Source organism: Anguilla anguilla, chromosome 5 (assembly GCF_013347855.1).
Source record: "Anguilla anguilla isolate fAngAng1 chromosome 5, fAngAng1.pri, whole genome shotgun sequence".
Lineage (NCBI taxonomy): Eukaryota > Metazoa > Chordata > Actinopteri > Anguilliformes > Anguillidae > Anguilla > Anguilla anguilla.
Genome location: NC_049205.1, coordinates 32,372,191 through 32,399,281, shown reverse-complemented (window position 1 = coordinate 32,399,281; position 27,091 = coordinate 32,372,191). Strand labels below are relative to the sequence as shown.

Here is a 27,091-nt window from a genome sequence, read left to right as displayed (position 1 = left end):
ATAGACACATATGACTCCTGACAATGGACTCTAAAATGCTTTCTAATTTAGAACATGCAACCAGAATGAGGTTCTCACTTGCATTTTATGTACAAAAGCAAAGCTAAACTTCTATGTTTTTCGTATGGTTTTAGATCCAGGCGCCAAATAATCTTTATGGATTATATATATATATATATATATATATATATATATATATTTTTTTTTTTTTTTTTTTTTTTTTTTTTTTTTTTTTTGATGCTTTGAGATTATTTGGTCAAATGGTGAAATGATTCATTGTTTTTTAAACAACAATGTTGGTGTGGTGATGGGAAAGCTTTGCGAAATGTGAACTACATTTCCCACAAAGCTGCAGGTTTGGGCCCATCGTTACCTGACCTTGGTAACACAGAAAGATGTTCTTGGGCAACTCTGACATTAGTGTTTTCCAAAACCAAGGAATTCTCTGGAAGAAAAGAAGAATATTGTGTTGAAATTGCCATTGGTATTTTTCAATAATTCAATTGGCTGTTAATTTATAATAGATGAGAACTGATTCTGTTTATATATAAATAGAGGCAAGTCCTTGTTTTTGCCTCTTTCATGATTATCTTGAGACCCCCACCTGTAATCTGGCCATCTTCTCTTCTATGGCATAAAGCCACAGGCTAAACCATGAAAATGGGACATGCCAATGCAGATGGACTCTTTCCCCGCCACTTGTATTAGTGCATAACAAGTGAAGAGAAAAGACAGCAGAGTGCACCTACTTATCCTGTTTGCTAAACATATACCTGGAAATGGAGAGCTCAAACTTTATTGGTTTTGTTTTCAGTTGCCTATAGTCATTTTATTTCTTCAAATATTTCAATTTAATATTGCAAACAACTTCACAACATACAAAATGAATTATATTAATCCAGAACATATGTCAATGATTCAATTTTATATCTTTATCTTTTTTTTCAACTTGTGGGGATAAAAAAATAAACAGCAAAGCTTTGACAACAGCACCTTGACATAGTATGTAATTCCAACATTACCTTGAGAAGTTTAGAGCAGTAAACAGATAAAGTACTAAGAGGAGGAAAGACCATTTACTGTTGAAAATGTAAACGGAATGTTTTGGTCAGAACTGTATCCTTTTTTTCCCCAAAGTGGACAGTTTCTCAATTCACAATTGAAGCAGCATGCAGGTTTTTTTTATTTGTTTTCCTCACCTTCCATTTCCTTTTTTCTCAAATTCTTGGCAACGTAAACGAACCACAATGTCTTGAGGAATGTAATATAGTAATTTAAGTTGTGCGCAAATGACTGATTAGATCTTTTTTTAATTGTTTACAAGGTCATGAATATGTTCAATAAATAGACTGTAGTATCACTTTTACTGTATAAACTTCATCTTTTTTACATGCAGTCCATAAAATTTTTCATTTGACGGAATAATTTACCCTGTTAAGTATATATACAAATAGATATTTTCTCTTTTCTTTTTTTCTTACTCGCAATAAAATCTATACATTTCATTCACTATCTTCCCCTTTTAATGGTCAATGTGCATACACAGGAAGTGTCTATCCTTATAAATCGCCAACCGATTTTCTTTTTGCTATCCATGGTGAGCGCCCGCACGAACGACTGGGTTGTCCGACATTGCGAGTTGTAGTGACGCTTGTCTATTCCCCGGCAGCCATCTTTTGTGTATCCCATTGGGTTGCATTTGGTCTCGTAAAAGTATTGCTTCAGTTGGCCATTGGGCACCGGGACTTTCTCCAGAACTGTGACTGTCTGCCCAGACATGTCTATAGCCGTCTTTTTATCCACGGCCGTCACCCACTGGCTAATACTGTCACACACGCTCAGCTCTCCACGCCGTGACGGGTCAGAGTGTCGTCGAACCCTCATGGACATGTTGGCTGCGTCCAGGTAGTTTTTGTATTCCTCCAAGAGAAAGAGAAGTGGTGGCTCCAAAGGCACTTGGTTGCTGATCATCACCCGCGACGCGTACAAGTCGACGTCTTTGGACTCCGCCACGACGTCCCCCTGGTTCTTGTCACCGGGCCCGCTGCCGGTCAGCTGTGCCTCCCCCTCGACCTCCAGCAGCTCCTCGATCACCTGCTCGAATGTGTCCGTGAGTGACGGCAGCCCCCTGCGCTGGGCCCCGCCCCCGCTCTCTAGAGTCCCATGGCTCTGTGCCGCCGTCGCTCCCAGGTAGCCCTCTGCTCTGTGCCCCCGCATCGCGGCGGCGTCTCTCATGGGGGCAGCTTTCATGCAACTGAAGTACGAAATTACCATAGTAAGGAACAGGATGGTCATCACTCTTCTCACCTGGTGGAACTGAACACAGGGGAAGGGAGGGGGGGAGGGGGGGTGGAAGAAAAAAAAGGATCATTAAAATTAATTTTTTGAGCTGCAATATATTTGTGACCAACATTGGATAAGACTGAGGTCTGGAATTCAATGGACCATAGCTGCACGAGCTCCTTGCTCAAGGAACACAAGTCCGCTTTGTCCCTTTTACCTTTTAATATAGATACACAGTCCTGCCATTGCACTGTTCCTGGATCAGGTCTCTGAGATCGGCAAATCTCAGAGCTGTTTTCTCAGAGCTGCCTTTGGGACGTCATTACTCATGCAGCACGTCTGTCACTTCCCCACAAGAAGCTAAATACAGAAGCACCTGAGGCATCATTAGAGGATGTGTGTGGCAGTCCTCTCATGAATACCCCACCTCCCCTGCCTCCCAGCAGCTCAAACTAGGCCACTGACCCACCAAGTCCTACATAGTCAAGTTCCACCTCGCAGATTAACATTCACCCTCCCCTTAAATTTCATTGGCTGTACCACAATACTCATCGAACTCAGTCTAACTGACGCACTAGGATGCGGATGAACTCTCCAGGCAACCCGTACAAGGTGTGGCTAACGACCAATTCTTAAAAACCAAATGAGGAAATTAGTACCAGGACTCCTTTTCAGATGTAACACTGTTTGAAATAGTCTTCTTATACATTAGAAAGTCAGCCGCACGTTGTGAAAAAGACAAAATAATTTCTTCAAAAGTATGATAATGAAGAATTATCACTGAACTTTTGACTTCAGGTTCACGTAAAGGTGAACAATACTGCTATGCCATAATATTCAATTATTTTTCAGTCAGAATTATCAACCATAAATTGCACCTTCTTCTTTATGTAGTGGATGCACAATAATTCTGGAAATAACAAATTCTTGATTAAAAAAAAAAGTTTTAATATAGCATTTAATTGATCCTATTCAATATCTAACATGTAAAATATGAATACTATAAGTCCCCAGTCCCCCCAAGTTATATAAATATGGAATGCAGAAACCATGTGACTTCACCATTGAAAATCTTTTCCTTTTACAACTTAATCATACAAACGCAAAGATAACAATAAGACCACACCAAACGTTACCTTTCATTGACAATGCACACAACTGAATTGTTCCAGGGGATTCAAACATAGCCCACAGTACATCAGGTTTCATTTCCCTTTCCTTTTGCAACTATTTTACACCTGAAACACCTAACACCTTTTTGATACAACTGAATTGATTTGTTCATATTGTACTCTGTTTAACTCAGGGAATGAGTTAGATTTTGTTATCTTAGATTTTACATGCTGAATTCGCAGAACTAATTTGGCCTTACGCTTGAGTTAGATTTTAACTACCTCAGAGTTACTCTTTAATGGGTCTCCAACATGGTAGAGTAAACACACAAATATCTAAATGCCAAAATGCACCCAAATTTGTTAACCTACTGTAGTTTAATACAGTGGATAGAATTCAGGACTCTACTTCTGAGAATTATGGGTTCAAGTTCCTGGTACAAGACTAATGCTGTGTCCCTGGGCCAGGTAATTTCACACCAATTGATTCAGTAAAAACAAGTTGGTCAAATGGGTCACATGACATATTGTATGTAAACACTGAATGTAATGGTGTGTGCTAAGTAAATTAAAAATTAAAAAATGTATTGTTGTTTAAAACCAATAAATCACTTGGTAAATGTGAGCTTATTTGCTCTCTGCAATAACTATTCAGTATTAAACCTGATAAACGTGATACCTGATACCTCTGCAACAGAATCTTGTGTATCAATTGACATGCAATCATCAGCTGGTCTATGCACTTGGGCTACAATATCAGGCAAGGTTGTTGATGTTTGGTAATTGTTTCTTCTACATTATAACCTTTTCCCACAAGATTTAGCAGCCCGAGGTATGTTTTTTTTCCAGTTTGGTAAACTCAGAATGTTCTGTACTTTACAACAGTTTTATCTGGTTGCTAGCATAGCATGGACATTGACTAAAATATTGGCAAACCCACATACAATATGTTAAAAGAAAGGCATAACCCTTCTGAAAAAATGGAAGTACGCTGTAAAATCCCATGTATATATTGTAGAACATAAAAATAACTCATAATGTGCGCTACCTTCATTACTACACTTCTTTTCATAATTAAAGATCTTGTGTTGTATCACATAATATGACGATCAATATATTACTTTTGCAGAAGGGGAGTCTTCAACAGGGCATAAATATGCATGCTCATTCCCCCTGCTTAGCCTTAAACAAACACGGAAACAGTTTCTTACCTTGCACAGTCCTATGAGTCACGACAATTGAGAAATTCTGGTGAATTTGTGGACATCTCAGTAGCTCACGCTGCTCTCGCTCTCCTTTCTACAGGAGGCATTTAAAAATAGCCAGGATGGTATAGTTTTGGCAGGTCCTCCACCTGGCTCAACCTGAACACATTTAGCGTGAACCGGCACTCCGAGATGTAGAGCAGGAATATCATGGAAAGGCGAGAAAAGAAAACGCCCATTTAAAAAGCATTTGTTTCATTCTTAATTGGTGTCTAGGGCTGTAGTTATGATTTGCCAGCGCTGCAAGGACTACCATGGAGATACTCCGTCTATAAATAGGTGGGTTGGGAGTCCCATAGTCTCAATTCAGACTATTACATCCTTCCCCTTAATGAGCTGCTGAGCAGTTCTCTGGATCCTGCTCAATGACATGCCTTTTCAAATACACACATACACACACACACACACACACACACATACGTGCATATACAAATGCATTCAAACACGCATAGGCACACTCTTTTGAATTCCTCGTCCTGATGAGAGCAACCTTTACTAGTGTGCCGCAAATCATATTACCGTAAGGTAAAAATCAATTGTAACCATATCTAAACCTTAGTAGGGCTGTTGAAAAACTCCCAATGTACCTTAAGCCACTTTCAGTGTCAGCAAAGCTCTGTTATAAATGTTGATTTAGTCTTCAATAAACAGACAAATTGCAATTGTAAATACATTAATTTGTTGGAACATTAAGTGCTATAGTTCTTCACATTGCATTGCTATGTGATATGCTTTCAGTTTCACACCTACTTAATATGGAGGCAGACTCACAAGAATGGATTACAATTTCAAGTATATACTTCTTTTTAATTGAGGAAATTGCCATCAAATCTAACTGTAGTAATATTTATATATAAATAACACTTCAGTACATTACCTTTTTACATTTTTTTACATTTTTTCCTCATACTGGATACACAAGTCATATTTGACATATTGACAAGGCATTTTTTCTAAAACCACAAGAATAATCTCCCAAGCATCTCCTGCAATCAGATACATGTACAAACTTAACCACAGACAAGTTTTATTCACATGGAAAACTCTGCAGCATACCTCATTCGTTTCGAAAGGACAGCGCAGCTGCATGAAAACCTGTTTCTTTAAATGGAGCGGAGCAGGGAACAGTACCCAGCCGCTGTCACTAGAGGGCGCTGGCTGAGTCCCCTAAGACACTGCCAGGGAATCGTCGAAGTTCCTTTAATGTTTAGGCAGAGACAGCCACGTTTTTTTTTTCTCCTGAAAGACTTTGAGGGCCGAGCCGCAGTGAAAGCAGCAAGGGATGAGGCACCGTTTCACAACAAAAACAAGCCAGAGGATGGACGTCACAGCCCCAGGTCTCTTGGTGAAGACAGAAAGGGAATTGGTGTTACTCAGCGCTGCACAATTTCTCTCTGTTCCTCTGAGCTTTTTCTCGCCGGGAACAAATTTTTTTTTTCTAACTTGGCAATTTCCGGTTTCCATCAGGAGAATCAATACGGCTTATACTCCCAATCAGCATCCTGTTAAACAGCAATCAAACCAATGAATCATTTTATTGCTGTGGGACTGCTCGGAATAATCGCAGCCTCCAATCTAATTCAGACCAAAGGAAAACAATCTCCCACAGCGACTGAATTTCCTCTCATTTAATATATTAAAAATAAGTGCATCTTCAGCTCTGAATTGGATTTCAAAGGCACAATAACAGTTTCCTGGTAAATGTGTACAATTACATATGTGCGTGAATGAAAGGGATTATTTCACATAATGTCTGTATGTTTATAAATATCCCAATATACAGAATTATAGGCCAAAATCCAATTAAAGTTCAAATGTTTTAAAGCTACATTTTTAAAACAAATCAACTTAAAAACTGCATTTACCACTCTATCTATGCAAGAGACTATATAACTACTTACTATATACATAAATGGCTGTGCACATTTTTCTGTATCTTTCCTTTTAATATCTTTGTCAACTGTGCATATAATAATCTGACAATCTCTCACTGTGTTATTTCAGTATACAGATGCATTGGATTAGCACAGAAAATTACCCAGACATTTGTATTTCACTGGCAACTATAGAGGTTAGCACCTTCAGCAACCATTACAGTTAGGACCAGTGAACTGATGATTATTTGTTGCATAAATTTATTTGTATAACTGCACTGTGGATGCTTTTATGTATTTTGGTTTAGCTCCATTGGCACTACAGAGTGCAACGCTAATCTTTAATGTTGCAAACTGGGATTTATTTAGTGAGCAGTTCAAAGATCTTGGAGAAGTCTATTTGTACTACAGTATGCACTGTAGCATGCAGTTTAGGAACCTGTATTTCCATACTGAGTTAGCTACATTCACTTCCATTGACCATCATACCAATTGATTGCTTCTATGAATAAAGACCACTGAGGTCCTACATATTCTATACTGTGGACATTAACCATGGACTTCTGAATGCAGATGTTATGGTTAATGTCCACTGTGCTTCCTGCAATGGCAGTCCTAGAATGCAGACCTGTTGCACTGAACAGGGCAGGAGACTGAGGAATGGAAAGCTACAGCTATGAGAAAGAACAGCTGCTCTGGTCCCTCTTTTCAGGGAGATTGTTTTGAGAGAGGTAGGGTAGAGCCGGATTGGTGGGTTTACATTGTCTGCTCATTTCCTCTCCTGTTACTGTGTCCTTCGCAGTATTTGCTCAGATTTCCATGCCAAAGTGAGATTTAAGTCAAATCCTCTGCTGACAGATTTGAGAAGCTCTTCCAACGTGAAGTGACTGCCACAACAGACATTTTTTTGCTCTGTAGTGAACATGATGGCAGCGAACCAGGCCTCAGCGCATTTCAAATATAGGCACCCACATCCATCAGTGAGGGTCACTGTTTTTCCTCATGACGGGTATCCGTCAACTCCAAATTGCTATTATCATTACCTTATACTTCTGATCCCATCAAAGAGAGACTGGCCCCTCCCTCCTGTATTAGGTACGGTTACACTGTTGTAAACGTCTGGATATGACACTCGAGTTGTTTACATTCCATGCCGGTGCAGACACCGCTTGCCAGCTGAAGTGTGGTTAAATAAGACTTCTGTTTCGCTTCTTGCCAATGAAGACATTCACATTGGCCCTGTAAGAGCTACATGTCTTGAATGGTATGCTTGAGCACATTCTCATTCCTTGTCGTCTTTAAAAGGGCTTGATGCCGACAAAAACAGGTTGGGTCTACAATGAAAATGCATGATGCATGTTGAAAGATACCCCTTTTAAGCATATTCTTGGCCTATTTACACCCTTCGGTACACATTACTGGGAACCAGGCAGTATATGTGAGACTTGCTAGGAGAAACAGCCCTGGGCAAAATTTCATTGGTTGTTCTCATTATTAAGATAATACATGTTACATTTAATTACTCTTTCATGCCAATGTACATTGAATCCGATTTCAATTTAACGCACTCCCATTCGTGGCCTTTTAAAAGACAGGGATCTGACCTATAGTGGTTTACTGCCGTAATTGTACAGCACTGTTTTTGGAATTTGGGCCCCACCCGCCATTAGTGGCTTAACTGCCACCAGGTGTTTTATTGTCCCACAGGCATATCATGCACAGAACTTTCTGGAGTTCCACTGGAGTCGATCCAGCTATGAAAACCTAGAGACCTCATCTCCAGAAGCCAACAGCAAGAGCAAACTTCAAGAAGACATGTAAGCACTAATTTCCACAACATCTTTGATCATATCTTCCAATGCACCCTATCATATTACTTTATACTTAGTTGTCTTTTAATATATAGTTAAGTTATAATGTAAATGATATTTTTCTCTTAAATAAAACACAATGTTCAAAACAAACAAAAGCAGTCAAAAAACAAACAAGCAAGTTAAATGAGAAATTGATAGCTTACTTTATCAACTCAATTTTTCCCCGATATGTAACATAAAATAGATGTAGAGTAATAGAGTAGATGCTTATAGTGTCAAAATGAACTGTCCTTTTCAATCCTTCCTAAAGGCATGGACTTTCCCAAAGGCTCCTAACTTAAAAATGACTAAAAGCCTATTTGCCAAAGGCACAATTACTTCTGACACATGCTACCTAAAACCCTGCTATTGATGTTTTAAGCCATTTAGAGAGGTATCTTTTATTTCACTCAGAGCAAAGGATGTGAACCTCACCACAAACAAAAAGTGCTTGATACAGTTAACTGTCACTTTGGGAGAAAAAAGTGACTTCCTAGTAAACATATATTAGACTACTCAGACAAGAGACACAAATTTGGCCAGGCTAATCAAAGAATAAACCAAGGTAAATACTTAATACTATAACCAGCTGACCAGTCAGGTGCAGAGTCCACTAAGCATAATTAACATAGATGTTTACTGGTATAGCCTCAAAATTTCATGTGATAGGTTGAATTAATCTGAGTGACATAATAAACCATGAACAATTAAAACTTTTCCATATCTGGCATAGTGTCTGTCCGTTTGGTCTATCTATCCAACTTCTTGTTTTCTATTTGGTACAATATGTACTTCATGGACATCCAATCACTTTCCGTTACACAGGACAACTCTTATATATCCCCCTTTCAGGGATGAAAAATCATCACCTCCACAGAAAATCTTTAATTAGAAAAATGGGGATACCTAAATGCATTGTTGTCTGATTCTACTGCAATTTAGAGGATTGTAAATTTGTTAACGGTCGATCTACTGAAGTGATGAGCTATGATGCATGGCACATACCTTGCAATCTAGCTAGATAAATTAATTTTAACACATTTTACATATTTAAATTTGTTCTTCCCAGTCCATATTCTACCTGGGCTGAAATTTTTTAAAAGCCATGTCAACACATTGCTTATATCAAGCCTTGTCTGAATCAAGGCATTTTTCCAAGGAACTCTTCACACAAACATTCCCGATGAACTTTCCACCCAGCACATCTTCGCTGTCTGCAATTACAGCTCGGTAGTGTTGTAAAAACAATTGTAGAGCTCAATCAACCCCAGCAGATACGGATTTAATTACGTTTACTGTAAATTGTTCGCACTGTAGCCAGAACACTCCACTTAATCTGTCAGCACTCAGCGGATGCAGTAAAGAGGAAGGCACTCCACAGATTAACTACTTATGTTCTGATTATTAATGTATAGGTTTCAATTCTCCCGTTAATGAGAACAGGATGTGAGATTTCCATTATTGCCTAATTGTATGTCTGAAACAACAGCTAAGCTTTACACCGCCAACATATGTACAGTAGCTATACGCCTCTTCTCGCTGGGATTATTTTGCTTTCGCATTGTTTACATACGTAAAATTATAGGGGACGTCAATAATTTGTGTAGTGTTACTGTTATATTTGAATAGACAATATTAATAAACAACCGACGTTCCTGCTTTTCTCTAAAGTGGTTATGTAGGTCAGTATGCCAACATTGCCTAAATATGTGAAATTCTTGAGATTTTCATTTTAAATAGCCAAGCAGTCAAGTGGAACAACATCTTCCAGTCCTAGGACTCACGGTGCTTTCATCAAAATGAGTCATACAACCACTTCCCTAATATGTACGCTAGATGGGGCATTTGTCCACCGATATATCTCAAATCCCAAGAACGGTAACATAATATGTAAGACGTAGATACACGGATGTACGGACGAAAATACATGCAAAATTGCAAATATAGATAGATAGATACATAGATAGACAGATAGGTAGATAGATAAATATATAGATACATAGATTTAAGTTTTGACTCCCGAAATCGGTTTAAATCCCTAACATAACACATTTTCAACCACGCAAAATAAACTGTAATACAAATAATACACAATACTTCAAGTATAAAATGTGTACAACTGTACACGGTCTTTAACCAACATATATACAGAGCTCTAGCGGTACAGATTGTTCAAACGTTGATGTGACATACATCTATCATACTTTCAGTGATCTCGAATCATCAGCGTTTTTTAGGGAAAGTTCAGCAGATGCGTATAACCATCAAAGAACATTCGCTCTCTCGAGCTACAGAGTTTGATCGCACAAAATGAATTGCGAAAAATTTCTAACCTTGTTCAGCTTTACTTGGAAAGTGGCAGCAATATCACCAGATCACAACTTGATCCTTGTTTTAAAGCATAAATTATTCCTTCTTCCAATGCATTTCAAGCTATTTCCTCTAGCTGCACGAAGGCACCGATTCAGAAACGCTTTTAATCTGTAAATTCATCCTCGACTTGTGAGGTTAACCAGTTTGAGGGAGAGCTAGCCTTTACACCAGGGTAAACCTAAGCATAACGTCTCAAGTTTCTTATAAAGTCTTAATGAGCGCATCAAACTTTGTATTTGCTTAGCAGCCTATCTGTTTTCAAGACTTCTTCTATAAGCACTTTGTGTTTTGACCGTGCTCACATTAGGCTATGTGGACAATCAGTACTGTCATTATACCCAAAATACATTTAACGTTATTACAACTATAGCCTGCTTCTTCAGTCGTGACAACTGTAAGAGCAAATGTGGGAGCTCTTAAAATGAATTATTATTGATGTCACGTCTTCACTTTCAATCATCAATGCCAGGACTGAGCAAAATGAAATTATAAACAAATATGTATAACATCATAAAGCTGTCCCAGGACAACGAGAAATAGTCCATACATTTGTTCTACACTAAATTCACTGTTTACAAACATTTTCCTCCCCACAATTTAGAAAATGGGTCAGAAAGTTCTAATTTAGGAAACATTTCTTTAAAATAAACAAAAAACTTGTGCGAAGCTACAATGACCCCCTGCCTTCTCCCTATTAGAAATTCAATCAAGATAATAACACCGTTTCTTATTAATGAACTATAGCCGATAGGATTACACTGCCGCCTTTCAAGCAAGCAACATAGTGCCTGCATTTGTAGGATCCACCACTTGATTACTTTTGTAGACTTTCCCCCCTACGTGTGCTGAAATGACAAACAAAAAGTCTTAAAACAAAGAAGTAGAAACCTACCTTTTACTGTCTAGTCGTAAAGGAGACCATCAAAAGGACAGTTTCATTTGGAAGGATTTGGAAGACTCCCTATGTAATTTTAAAGCTATATTTTCCTTCTCCTCCCCGGGAATTTGAAGTCTTTTCAGCTTTGGAGCAAATAGATTAAATTATTGATGGTGGAAATTGCATGGTTGAGGTAATGGACTCCCATGACTGAGTGGTTCCATTGGAGATCGGTTGAGACAAGAAGATTGGATGCTAGCACATAAGGTATTGCGCGTTGAGAGACTTCGGTAGCTTTGAATGAAGGTTTCATTCCTCGCAACTACAGTAACTAACTACATCGTGACGTTGCAGCATGTGACTCCGCCACTGGCTGAGTGACCACAAGCACATTCAATCGCAGAGACGAAGTAGCCTAATGTATAAGAGACAGGATTTACACTCACTACTGGCCTCTCGGACAGAGATGCAAAAGCCCGAACAAAATTAAGCAATTTACATAAAGGGAAAACGCCGCCCACGCAAGTTTGTAAGGCTGAAGCTGACTTTGGATCTACGCATGACAGTGCTCCGGGTTTTCAGGCTGCCGCTCCAGCGTGGTTTTCATGTAATTCCAGCTCCTGGCTGGCTCCAAAGCATTCTGCTCCAGCACAGGAACTGCTCCGTCGCAGCCAAACACCGTTTCTCACTCTCCTGGAGCCATAAAATTTAAAATGAACACCGGTTAATTACAATAATAATTAATGAATTAATTAATTAATTAAAAGAAAAGTGAAATATTAACGTGGAGTTTTCATGTATTTTGAAGGCACCACGAACACAATATGCGTAATTACACAAACAGTACATATTGATTTCACTAAGCATATTCCGTCAGTGAAATAGAGAGGGTTAAGGAGCAGTTTCATATTTCTTGACAGTATAAATGGAAACCAAAGTCGGCTATAATGCGTACAAATCTGAAAAAAATGTATAATTATTGAATTTGTGGTATGTTTCTCCGTGGCTTCACAAGTGAAAGTCCCACTGACTTTCCACAGCCAGCGCCTGTAAGGTCCACATCCTATAACTTTTATGTCTCCATTATTTTGCTGTATTAAGCAATGGCAAAACCTAAAATCTCACCAAAGACAGAGGGTTATTCTCCCATTTCACAGTTAATATCCACACTGTAAAGTTAACCAAAAATAGCCAGGTGAAGTTATCCAGTGGGTGAAAGTTATCTTCAGTTTGGCCAATGGCAGCACATTTGGGCAATCATGATTCAACGCAAATTCTTGAAAATTGAGCTCACCGGTTTTAACCACTTCTTTTTTAGAGAAACTTGGCAAAAAAAACTTCCTTGACTGTATAACTCTTCTGAACTATCTAAAGATGTATACCAGCAATGTTACCCTGAATGTCATTGATTTACCATAAAAACACCTATAGAAAGTTATTTTAAAATATCATTATAAAGGAATTATGAACAATATTGTTTTTAACTGCTATCACACATATCTACACAATTGAAGTTTTAGAACAGACAGATTGGATGTTTTGAGCATTTTACAATGTATATTTCAACTGGGTAGCCAAATGGCATGCTATAATGCAGAGATATAAGCATTATATACTTGTATGTATTCCAAAATGCCCCATTTTGTTTTTCCATTTTGGTTAGGAATCTGGAATTGTTACTATATATCATAGTATTATTCCCTTTTAAGGATTAGTTTATGAGTAAATTGCACTAAAATACGAGTAGGAAATGATCTGAGCAATTACAAGTGGAAAAGGCTCCTTTGGGAATTGACCCCTAATAAAGCAACTGAGCAAGATAAATTAAAATCCAATCCAAGGTGGTTGTATCATTTCCAGTGCATCTAATTTAATAAAGACTACAGGAAGGACAGAATTATCCACTCCTCTTGTTCAAAACAACAGTGAAACAGCTATAGAACCATAGCTTCAGGTCCTTCAGTTCTCCTGCAGCACCAGGTCTATTAGCTTCGGCTGTGCTCTCAAAGTTTGCTTTAAATGGGCCTGTGCACAGCCCTGTCCAGGTTTCACATACGCCTCAGGCTCTGGAATAGCTCCAGGATGGAGCTCAGGCAAATTTAAATGGAACCATATCATTATATCTCCAATGGGATTCATCTTCAGAACTTAAATGATTATGATTGAAATTGGCAACAATGGGAAAAGAGTGATAATTATTCAGAGAATGACCAACTTGAAGTGTTTACTTCATATTAAAGCCTAATAAAGGCATGTTTCACAGCTTTTAATAAACATCTTATAAGCTTTGCCTCCATCAAGACTTGGCCTATCATCAATCAAATAATGTTATTTAAGTTTAATTTGATTAAATAATAGTGGCTATATATAATTATCAAATAATGGCATTTCTGTTGAACAGATTACAAAACAAAAAAGCCTCACCACAATTCATAATTTATCATTTTAGAAACACTGCAGACCAACATTGGCTACAACTATTTTTACAAGATAAATAAGTGTAGGCAATCCCCATCTCATGTCCATTCCCAAATTTTGCAACACACACTGTCACTCAGCCTTTTGATGGTAGACAGTCAGACAGCGTAATCTCCAAGTTTCCAAATGATCACAATGAGATGTACTGCTTATGATTGTACCACCATATTGTCAGTGATGCAAATGGAAAGTGGGTGGTGGTGGTGGGGGTGGGAAGGAGTGGAAAAGGGTGGGGTGGGCTAAATTAGTAATCTGGAAGGGTTCCAATTTTGGAACCCCTGTAATTAAAGATTTATTATGCTGTATTTGTTGTAGCTATTATAATTTTTCTTTTGCAGAGCTAATGAAGTGAAGAGGCTCAACTGGGCTGATCTCAGCTTGATGGTGCCTCTGCTCACACCTGCTCAGTGACTCAGCCCCAGCCCTGGGATGTGCTAAAATGAATACAGCTCTCCCAAAGGATCGCAGAAGGTGAGGGGAAACTCTGGATGACAAAGAGTTGCATCAGCAAATACTGAACGACATGACTCCCAGAAAACCTGCATGCAACATATTATGCTGTTCTAGTCAGGTAATTCATAAATCTATCATTTTGCACCCCATAAAGAAATGAGCAATATTGGAGATTTTAGAATTAACTGAATGCTGGTAAGAGGAACAAACTTGTTGTGAAAGGCAAGCAGTTACTGTAACTTGCTGGAAAATGGCAGATACTTTTGAGTAAATGCTATATATTGTTTCAAGAGACTAGTATTAAATGAATGATTATTGTTATGGCCCATGTTTAAAATTTTGTGTGACAGCATACCATTTATGTTGATTTATAAGATAATTGCTCTAAATTGTTGATAACACGTTCTATGAAGCACGTAAATATAGCATATATAGCATTTATATTACAATCTATAATGCACAACAAGCAGTGATTTAAATATTCAATGTGATGCTATTGCTTGCTAATGCTTATATGCTAATGCTTAATAACTGCTCGAATGTTATGAGTTGACATAAAGAATTATACATCGAAATGTTTGAGGGAATGTCAACCATTAAAATGATTAACGACCAGATGAACTTCACTTAATCACGTGATTTGACTTTAGCTCAGTAAATATAAATGAACATGGTTTTGACATGTGAGCAAGTAAGATAGCTACTTAGGACACCAGCAATGCCAACTGGAGGATGTTTCCTACCCAGGGCTTATGTTTTATTAGATTTGGATACACTCTTTATTATGAATAATTATAATGTAATTTTGGTAGTTATAAGTTTATGTATACATAAATTATACTTTTATATGAATGGACCTTACTTTATATTGAAGACGAATTCTCAAATGTTTCACAGAAACTTACAAAATTGATGTAATGTGGAATATTGATTTATATGTCTGTACATCTCTCTGTTAATGATTGTGGAAATCACTTTGTACATCTGATAAATGACTAAATAAGCATTAACATTTGTGTAAAACAAATGATATCTGGCTTCATTATCTATTTATTTTCAGAGAACTTCAACTGAAACCTTGAAGCATTCCTATCACCCACCATGAACTGATCAGAATCTGTAACTATCTGTGTCTTCGTGTGCTCTGCTTGTTTTAATATCCTGTATCATTTGTGCAGTTTCCTAATCTAGACTTCTTATAAATTATTCATGAACATGCAAATGAGCTTCTCCGGCAGCTCTTCTGAGTTCCGGTCTTACCAATTCTGCATCACTTCCTGTACGTGCTCTGCAGACACAAGAAAAATGAGATTCAAGAGAACATGGAAACGGGAGCACATAATAGCAAGGATCGTGAGCGTTTGTTTAGGAGTGTGTCATCCGGCTCACATTCAGATCTGCTGTAGCTGCTCGTCCCTCCCTGAAGGCAGGGCAGAGGCGTGTGTACTGACATCCCTCGAACAAACGACAGTGACACTCATCAAGGGCTCAAACCGCTAATTCTACAAAGCATTCCGAGTCTGTTCGGTGACCAACCCACCGAGTGGTGTGAGGACGACACCTTCGTTGATGTCATACCACATGGAGAGAGCTGCCCAGTCTGCATTAGCACAAGATGATTTGACAGATTTCAGTGCTGTCTTCCTCCGTTTTACCAGAATGTTTCAAATGCCCCATCATTGGTGGATCACCTGGGGGTTTATCTTTATTTAACATCTTACAGTTAACTCAATTGGGATGTCAGACGGGTAGCACCATGTCAGATCCAGCTCTGACGTCATTGAGGACATCAGTGCCTGTAGTGAGCCTCCCGGAGACCTGATGTCTGAGATCTGATAACACTCAGCTGTAAAAGTGTTCATTTATGTATAGGCTGGCTATTTTAGTCTCTGCCTGAGTGCTGAAGTCAACTAATGTACTACAGATCTGGATCTTTTGGCATAGTGGGCTAAAAGCCCATCTGTACAAAGACCTGCTGTCCGCTTGCAATCAGTTCTCTGTTCTCAAATCACCCAGGCCAATTGTGCAAATACACACGTCCCAGGGCAAAGGTGAAACGGTAGCTTCCTGTAACTTAAAATTTGACCAGTGCAACATCACAATTTTAATAATGCTTATTCATGCTACCACACAGCTGTTCAAAGATATGGCACTATGAACAACTTAAAGACATAAGGTCACTTCCACCGAATGGCATAAGGCCACAGGGCATTGAGAGAGATACATTCAATTAGCGGCATGTCTAATGTCATTCAGTATTACAATATCATATAGTATAATATAAATGTCTTGCAGTACCAGACTGTCAGTTTTTATTGGAATCATAATTATCAAACCTATTCTTCAGTGCTGTAAGTTATATATTTCCTTTTACCTGTAACAGGGATTTCATATTAGTTCAGGTCTATCGATTTGATTTGAATCTGTGGCTCATGCAACATTAATAAAGGCTGATTACTGAATGGTCCTATTTTTAGTGGTTGTCCTGGTTGTCTTCTGGTATTTCTGCTTATATCTTGGACTCTGTGTGCCATATCAGCTTTATACAGTTATGCAGAGATCTGTCAGCCTTCCAGGTTCTGAGCATGCCCACTCTTCTCGTCATGCATAGGCCTTGTGAGAATCTCCCTCACAGTCTGTGAGTGGGTCTGTGTATTTATAAACCAAGTTCAGTGCTGGATACAAGATGCTCCCCCACTGGTGATGGTGGTGGTGGTGGTGGTGATGATGGTGGTGATGAGCGGGGGTGATATTGGTGGTTAAAGGAAGGGTGTGAGGGCTTAGGGCTGATTCCAAATAGAAGTTGTCCATTCCATGCAAATGAGCCGATTGAGAAAGAATGAGGGGATTAATAGAGGTCACAGAGAAGATGACGCGTGCCGTCTGCATGCCTTCTGGGAATCTGGAGTGCATCTATTGATAGAGCTCTGAACAAGTCTCAACCCTTTGAACATCTGCAGCAACACTGAGGGCAGTTGTGTGACTCATAACTATGTAAGTCTTGTGTAAAATTAATATCTGCGAGCATAGTTGCTGTTAAAAAATAATGAGTGAAAATTTCTCGATTGCACTTCCATTGTGTGCTAAAAAATCTCTAGAAGAAATGGAGTCAAAGAATTAGTAGCCCTTTGCTGCATTCACAATGGATTTGGTGAATGCAGTGCAATTGACGTAGAGAGCAAGCCCCAGTTCTGGTGGAATAAAGTAAATTAAGATTTATGGCACAGAGGTAAATTATATTCCACAACCATGCCTCAAATCAGCTGTCTCTCCTTTAAGGATTCACAGGGAATGTTCCATGTGTAAGAGTTCTAGAATTTTGGTAAATGCTACCAAATGGAAATGCTAGCTCATTATCCAACAAGAAAAGAATAATAAATTTACAGGTGCTGTACATTACTGGCAAATGTTCAGCAATGAGATGTAAGGGGATTTTTGCCTTTTTTTGTAAAGGAGATCTAAATCTGTGTGGTAATATTCAATGGCATAATCCCAATTGATTGTTTGACAGCTTAAAAGTTGCGCTTCCCTCTGTCCTAAACCTGTGAAAATGATGCGTGTACTTAGTGAAGATTGCTAATCCATGTGTTCAATAATCAAATTTTGAGAAAAGTACACTTTCATGGATATATATGAAGGGCATACTTCAAAAATATAGCTGAGCATTGCTTGCAAATTCCATTGCGTCAGAGTGTAAAATGCTACACTTGAATATGATTTTTTTAATGTGAGGTCAAATGCCAACTGATTGATGACCTGACAAACAGTTCAGGATAGTACACTTAAACAAGTTCAGTTAGCCAGAATACAACCTTTACCACATACATGTCCAAGACAGTCTGTTTATAACCATCTGTCACTACAAGTCTAGCAATGATATGAACAATCTGTCATATCTCTCACAGAGGTTTCTATTTATCAGTGGTCTAAGACACTAGTCTTGTCACAGCCCTGCTTATGTATTACCCTTATGTACATCATCCACTGGCAAAGGCCAAAATTAAGTCAGTTACTTATTCAAGAGAACATCTAGACTTGGATGTGGATATGATTTGGTTCTGGTAGTTTAAGTACAGTCTCAGTTGCTCTGGACAGCATATACGGAAATGTCTTAATTAGACCTAATTGCTCAATTGCTGGCTTAGCTGGCAATGTAAGTACAGTTCCATTGAACAACCGGCTCTGTTCCCACTATTTAAAACACGTTTGATTTTGGCATTTCACCCAGAATTGCTAACAACCAATAAAGATGACAACAGTAAATTTCCATCAGCTCATAGGAGAAGACACCCAGCAAAAAGGCCGAACCAAGAGTACATAGTCATACAAGTACTGCATACAGAAAACTAGACTAACGGCTTTGCACCTTGTTATAAATCCAAAAATTATTTCATTTAGTTGAGCTATACATGCCATATGGACATAATAAAATGGATGTATTGGCAAATATTGACACATTTTCTCTGCATCATTTGCAGTGTATATAGTAAGAACAATAATCTATATATAGTGATGCGTTAAGGATTAACTTATCTTTAGAAAATCCAAAGGCAGAAATAATACAAACATTTCATGCGCTCACAAATACACATAGGACACAAGGTTGCACATACATACCTAAGTGTCATGCAAAAGGACTGAAAGGAGTCTTGGCAGAGCTCTTGTTGCCAAGCACCGCCAGAGATGCTTGTTTCTGCAAACTCTTCGCTCATACAGGATGAGGGGACCTGTGGTTTTCCCACATTTCGGAGAACACTGCTTGTTTTTATATGCTATGCAAAACACCTGCAAGTGGGTGGACAGCTAACAAAGCTGGGATGAGCATTACACCTCCTCCAGAGACCCTGCCTGGACCATTAGGGTCAAAGGTAGTGGGTGAGAGTGAGATATGCAGACAGATGAAGACATGTACACACAACCCGGTACGCTCACACGCATGTCCATGCGCGCGCGCACGCACGCCATGCATACACACACAGACACGCGCGCACGCGCGCACACACACACAGACATACACTTACAGACAGATACACAAACAAACACAAACAATTTGACCCAGCATTCTCAACATATTCAAGCAATTTGATTAGCAAAGTATAAACCAGTACATAACAAATATAAAGCGAAAAACAACAGCGAACAGTGTCGCACTTTCCGATCTGGCATAATGTGTTACCTGCTACTGCGTCCCGGAGTAATTCTATGTATATACTTCAAAAAAAAGATAGAGGATGAATGATATTCAATCAAGTTGCTATTTTGAGAGAAATGTCAAACTGCCCGCATCCCCACAGAAAATCGCGTTTCTTGAAAATTCTATATAATAAACTTATCCGGTTTGTTTTACCGGTTGATCTAGTTTATTCATTTCTGCGCGTTTTAGAAGACTCACTGGATTTTTTAATATCGGAAACATAAACAAGAATAAAATAATTTATAATCCATTTATTCTGGTTACACTTCTAGATTTCTAATGATCAGTATAATAATTATTGCTGTTGTTTATTAGTAGGCTAAACGATTAAGTACTTTCCATTTACGCAACCAAAGGATATTGCCACTATCACGAATATTTTATGGAGAACACTTGCACGTAGGCTACATGACAGTATAGTACAGACATCCACATTTCCCACGGGAGTTTGGTGAATTATGACTTAAATCATACCGCACACCATTGCGGATAATAAAATGCGCCTGCACCTGAAATACGTAACGATAAGTCAACCTCTTTCAAAACTTCATGAAAGAAAGCTAAAGACTTGACCGGTAAACGGAGCGATTGTTTAATGATTTTCATCGTTTTCCACCTCCTGAATACTTCCTCAAGAATAAAAAACGTATTAACTGTACATTTCTACATCAATATAACATATCATGTTATCTGGAATGAAACCTACCATTTTCAGATTTGTTATTGACGCCCACCCCAACTCTGCAGCGCTAAGAGTGGGGAAAGGGGGGGCGGTGAGGGAGATTCTCGGTAAGATAACACAACCCCATTTATGGACTGATCCGATGACGTACATTGCAGAAAGTTCTATAAAAAACCCTTCATACATACAAAGTGTGTCGTGCCACCCCCCTACCCCCCCTCCCCCCACCCGCCCCCGTTCTCCCCTCCCCCCACACGCCCACACCCACACCATCAACCCACGTCTCGCTCTGACTCTCCTGTGACAAAATATGATATCCCATGCAAAAAAGGGAAAAATAAAAAACGACTACATTACTAATATGGATAATAGCGTAGACGCGCAATTAACAACGACATACAATATCTTTACACAAGATCCCAAGTTTACACAAATTGTTGCATATCTCATCTGCCATAAACCTCTTCAAATTAAATGAAACATAGTTTTGATTACTTAATGCTATTATTTGTCTGATTGGTTCCCACGACCTCAAAATAAAAATATAAATATATAATTACCATTATTATTACACTTGTGGTTCCGAAAACGTTATTTTAATACTTCTCAAATTTTGCTAAAAATCCAAACAGTCAATCATCAGGAACTCGTAAAACTATTGAAATCGAACTTAAGGAATCGGCAAGTTTATTTTCAATAATGAGCAAATAACAGCCTGAAATGAATCCCGCACGACAGGTTCCTGATTAAAACAGTGCTGAATGCCTGTAGGCGTTGATATCTTGGGGTTTTCTTGCCGCTGTATGTTTGACATTTAATCAGTTTGCCCTGAAATCAGATTCTTCTAGCAGACGCGGAGCACAAAGGAAAAGCGGACACCGGCAATATCCAACGTTTCCTTCGAGGCTTCCAAGACGGATTTCTGTCGCCTAAGAAGTCAGAAAATAATCATCTTGGGATCTTATCAAAACGCGACCGAATTTTCCTTTTGCCTGCTTTGCATGTTTTGCTTGCATACCCGGTTCTCCATCTCCAATGCCCATCTGTTCTGAATCAATTCCTTATCCTGCATTCTTATCGCTGCCTCCATCTAACCCCGCCATAAAATTGTCAGTGTCTGACCACGCCTATCTACCTTTATCCATATGTCCAAATAGGCTACATGAGAGCAGATATTTTTTCCGCAATAATTTTGTGGGTCATGTTGGCAATATATATACTATTACAATGGGAAATGTTGTTCTAGTGCATACATTTCACAGGAAGTACCCTCCGAGTTTTTCTCTTTTTTTGCGTGTGTAGCGCAGCGCGGGGACAAAGAAGCGGAGCAGGTGATATCAGCGCTGGAGTAAAAGCGCAGTATGAATGAAACCAAGAAGCGCCCGTAGTAAAACACAAGAGAGACATCAACGGGATGACAGAGGGTGGGGAGATGCAGCCACGGTTAAACAGATTTGAGTGTTTGCATCACTTAACACACAGCGGATCAATACAACGATTATGGAATGGAATATTTTAAGTTTAAGTAATGTAGATAGATAGATAGATAGATAGATAGATAGATAGATAGATAGATAGATAGATAGATAGATAGATAGATAGATAGATAGATAGATAGATAGATAGATAGATAGATAGATAGATAGATAGATAGATAGATAGATAGATAGATAGATAGATAGATAGATAGATAGATAGATAGATAGATAGATAGATAGATAGATAGATAGATAGATAGATATGAATCAATTTGTTACTGAATTCCATATGATTCGTTGAATTCGTAATATCTTTAAGTTTCCACCTTTTCTTTATGCTCACTATGTGCCGCACGAAGTAGCAAGGACTGGTAGCTTACGTTGCAAAGCCTTATATTTTATTAAAGACATGCACCATATTATGCTGCCAGAGAAGAGGAATTGCTATTGCGCATACGAAAGTTCCATTTACAATAAGGCTACAGGAATCCCTTTTGCAGTTAACCCACTAGATACGGTGAATGAATGTATATTCCATATGAACGGCTAAATAGTAAATAAATGATCAAATGCAATCTCCGTATTACGGGATACTTGTTTATATAACGAATTACAGCCTACAGATGTACAATGACAGTACAACTTTACAAGCATTTAAATACTTCACATAGTTAGGCCAAGTGACCGATCTTTTATGATGACGAATAAAAAACCTTACTATTGTAGGCCTACTTAAATATAGATACACAAAACAAATGTTAAGTTTACGATTTGTTTTAGAATTCGCGGTCTTATCTCGTTTTCTTGCACTGGCTATGGTAACAGTGCAGCGCACATCTACCTATTCATAAAAGCATGATGGCATTTTAAAAAGCAGAAATAAAACTAGCATACTGTTTGAGAACACAGAAAATGTACAGTCAAACGATGATATGAATGACAAGATGAATGTCTGAAACAGGGGGAGCCATTGATTAAAATATTTAATTGTCTTACCTTTTTAACAGCTGACAACCACTATCAGTGGTTAGATCTCCAAGACCAACACTTGCATTTCCCAAAGTTAACGCTGTATATCAAGTGGAGCTTACAAAGAACGCACAACGCACAGTGCCTCTAAGATTTCAACTTTCACATGCTCTAAGCGGCGACAAAACTCCAAGTGCAAAGCAACCAGGCTTTGTTCTCTATTCTTATCTTTTTCTTTTTTACATCACCGGGCTTCCACAGAAAGTGCTTACCAAAAACAGCCAAAAAATTTTAGAAAAATAAAAAATGGTTTAAATCCCTAGCTTTGGCAAAGAACTGCAAGACTTAAAAGTTGATGTCCACTTGGCGATTTAGTCCGCTGCGTTCAACGACTCCGATGCCTCTGTCCAGCGTGCTGAAAACATACCACAGCTAGGGTTACAGGGGGGCAAAAAAAATCTATACTTTCGTTAAGTGCCACTTGATATTGCTTTACTCTATTGCTTCCCCACGCCTTGTCACGTGAATATTTCCTTGCCAAGCCCGTCCTGTTAATATTTGATCACATGTTGGCCGGACCGTTTCCTAACAAAGGCAGCACTTACTAAAAAAGCCCGTCATATTCCTCTAAATGGGACATCCGCAAAGGCGCCACCAGATCCTAAATAACACCAAAGCAGTTCCACTGCTATTTTGTTTTGTTGCGCTGTTAAAGTCCTTTAGGGCAGAGTCCAACATGTCTACACATGTTGCATTTCACCGGCATCGCACTTGAAAAAAATATTCAGTGTATACCACAAACCTCACAGAAACACAATACACACTGCACCCCGAAAGATCTTATCACAATTACAACGTTCCCTCAGATACATGAATGTACCTGTATTTCATTCACCGCTGAATTTTGATCCAAATCGTATAAATGCTCAAATGTAAAGTTTTAAATGGTAACATTATTTCCCACACTAAACGCAGACCTTAAGGAGCTCGAAAAGGTTATAGTCCACCGTCTAACCCAAATGTATTTTCATTCTTGTTTTTAATCGTGATCATTTTTGTTAATTATTCTTGCTTTGTTCCCAAGATACTCACCATTTTCCCCTAAGCTGTCCTGGAGATAGAAGTGTCTTAAAATCCACTCACTCCAACAGATGCTGGTAGGTAATGTGTCTTGTTTGAAGTCATCATATGAGAACTTCTGCTGTGCTCAGTATATCGCCCACCACTTCGGTGACTTATGAATCTAATAACCCTTTGCAATATCCGCGTGCTTAAACTCGCCAACACCTTGGTGGCTGTACTGAGAGGACAGACAGCAACCAGCTGCGATTTATAGAAAACCTATAGATTTACGCAATCCCTTCGCTATGACAAACGCTTTTTGTGGTTCTTACGTGATTGTAATAAACGATGGGAGTCAAGTTAAAGAAGGATCGAAATTGACCATTCAGTAGACTACATCACCTCCATTTGGTAACGTTTATTAAAATGTTAAAGCTTGAAGAAAAGTTAAGATAAGGAATATTTCTACACGGAGTACTTATGTGTATCTCAGTTTCCAATTAAGCTAAAAAGCTGGAACTTAGGTTTGAACTTTGCACCAACAGCCCAATATCAGGTAAGAAAACAGATTTCACAGATATTTATTTTCTGGCCATATTGTAAGTAATATGAAGTTCTCAAGGGACTTGTTGCTGGTCTAAGCGCAAACTGAAATGTTTTCAAACTGAACGAAATTAAATAGCATACTTACATTTTTAAAACACAGTTTTAGTGCTTCGTTTGAAAAGATGTGCCTAGATGAAAACCCAATGACGACTCCGCGTTTATCTTCAAGTAAACCCTTAACTTCTAAAGACGATGTTTCTGCTTTGCGCCTAATATTTGGAAACAGGTTTATAGTAAACATAGAATCACAAATTCCAAATACAACCGCAGTGTCTGTTTTCAGTAAAATTCCATCAGTTGCTTGCTGAACACTCAGCCATCTAATTGTTATTCAGTGACGAAGCGCTATAAATGCATGTGTGCTACAAATGTACTGGTAAGTAACATGAGTAATAGATGATATTTACCAGTCTCATGGCTTGGATTCGCTCTATCTGGGAGGTTGTAAAAGAAGTAAAAGAGTATGGTATTAATAACTCACAGCTCACAGCATAACACCCCCCCCCCCCCCCACCCCCCCACACACACACACACACACACATAAACACATACACACATGTATTCATAGACACACACGCACAAGCAGGCATACGTCCATGCACACACATTTAAGACTCCCACATGTATGTCTGTCTTTCAGTGTCTGTATCTACTAAAACATAAGAAGTTACATGTATAATAGAGAGGCAGAGACAGCAAGGAAAAGATAAAGACTGTGAGATATTCTTTAAGTGAGCATTCCTATATGGTCTATACAGTGCACATATATAAACTCGTGCAAAGTTAAAGTGTTGCAAAGTATTTCACTTGGCAGGCATAGAAGAAGAGAATACGGAAGCCAAAACAGAGCTAGCCTAGCGTTTTATACAAAGGAGTGTATCTTCCACAGTAAAAAGGAGAAAACTGAAAGGATCACAGGGTACTTCATTTGTTCATTTACATTTTCCAGACCCATACTGGAAAACATGCAAATCTGTGAGCTGTCCTTATATAAGGTTCTGGAATATACTTGGTATTCCATCATGTCCTGGCACTGCATTTGAATGGAAATATTGTCAGGTTTCTGATATTTTGTTCCAAAGTTTGGTCCCAGAGTAAACCACACTGGAATGTTTTTTAGGTTCAGATATTGATGAACAATCTTCCCAGAATGCTGTCACTTTTGGATTTTGGCAATTTTTGTGAAACTGTCCAAAATGTGTTTTCTTGATGATTTTCTATACATCAATGGAACTTACACTTTATGAAAATGTTATAGAAATGTGCTTTGTTCCCCCAAAATATGAGGTAGAAAGCTATGTGACTGAGTTTTACATCCCCGATTCAGTCAAATGTCTCTTTTTGTGTACATCCAGCTAATTCATAACTTATAATTGACATTACTTTCTGTATGGACAATAAATAGTGCATTTGCTAAAGTATATCTTGGTAAAATTCATTAATGTTAACCCTTTCTACAGTTATATAAGTAACTAGATAGCTATAAGGTTGAATGATCATGTGTGAAAAAAAGAAAAACATATTGAAGGTATTAGTAGTACAAGTTGCTAGTAACAACATATCACCTGCATTTTTATTTGTTTTCACACCAGAATGTAGGGCCCACTGTTCTTGGGACTACCTAGGCACATCCAAGTCAGCATATACCTTCCTAAATTGTGTTAATAATCTTAACTATGGATTTAACATAAATGTTAAACACAACCTGCTGTGTGGTTCTCCTCAATTTATATACCTTAACAATATAAACTATGAAAATAACTTTTACTAGGAGTCAGTTAGCCAGAGTCGCTAGCTGCTGGAAGTCTTCTGACTAGCTCCTGAGCATTAAGTCTCACTTTGTAGTGAAAAGGGTATTTGACATATATTGTACTTTGTCATACAAAACAGAAAATAAATTATGTGCTTAAATTAATTTCAGAAGTTATTGGAATAAGAGATATGCCATGAGCATATTTGGAAAATGTTACAATGAACTGTAATTCAAATATTGCATTGATCACTTGCAAGCTTGTGAGCCTCAGTTTCCTGTGAGCAAACATTCAGTCAGCTCCAATAATAAATAAAAAAATATTTCAAAGTCACAATGCAGTGCGACGCTATTGACAAGAATCCCTGCAATATTGTGGGCTCATTTAGATACTTCATAACAGAATGTTCTTGTTATGATTTCATTTCTAATGGTGGAATCTAACCAAAAACTCTGTTTTATTGTTCCTCTGGTGATCTTGTGATTTTTTGATGCACGTACAACTTTATAAAAAGGTTTTTAAAATGTAACATTTCATGTTACTTTGATAGTTTGTGAAGAATTCACAATGTGCTGGACAATCCATGTAAGTAGTGTTGACACTTGAAATTAGTAGCCAAACTGGAGTATAACTCAGGATCCCATGAGAGGAAAGCCTGGAAACAAAAAAACTCTTATTTTCACCTCACAGACCTCCTTAGTTGGAGTAAAAGAAGTGTGCTGCCAACAGTACCATCACTAGCTGTACTTAAACTGGAATAAATAATTTTCCATGAGCAGCA

The 27,091-nt window shown here is 38.3% G+C and overlaps 1 protein-coding gene across 11 annotated transcripts; it reads right to left on the bottom strand.

Annotated features, from left to right (window-relative positions):
* Positions 1-802: 802 nt before the first annotated feature.
* Positions 803-24,986, bottom strand: bdnf (brain-derived neurotrophic factor). Of its 11 annotated transcripts, XM_035416996.1 has the most exons (3): positions 23,984-24,211; positions 22,919-23,306; positions 803-2,316 (listed from the first exon to the last, which is right to left on the bottom strand). In XM_035416996.1, the coding sequence occupies exon 3, from the start codon at positions 2,293-2,295 to the stop codon at positions 1,510-1,512; it is 786 nt and encodes a 261-aa protein (XP_035272887.1). In that variant the 5' UTR covers positions 2,296-2,316; positions 22,919-23,306; positions 23,984-24,211; the 3' UTR covers positions 803-1,509. The 11 variants fall into 11 exon arrangements, with proteins under 11 accessions (XP_035272887.1, XP_035272882.1, XP_035272880.1 ...); XM_035416991.1 differs by lacking the exons at positions 22,919-23,306; positions 23,984-24,211 and adding an exon at positions 24,967-24,986; XM_035416989.1 differs by lacking the exons at positions 22,919-23,306; positions 23,984-24,211 and adding an exon at positions 24,645-24,895.
* Positions 24,987-27,091: the final 2,105 nt, after the last annotated feature.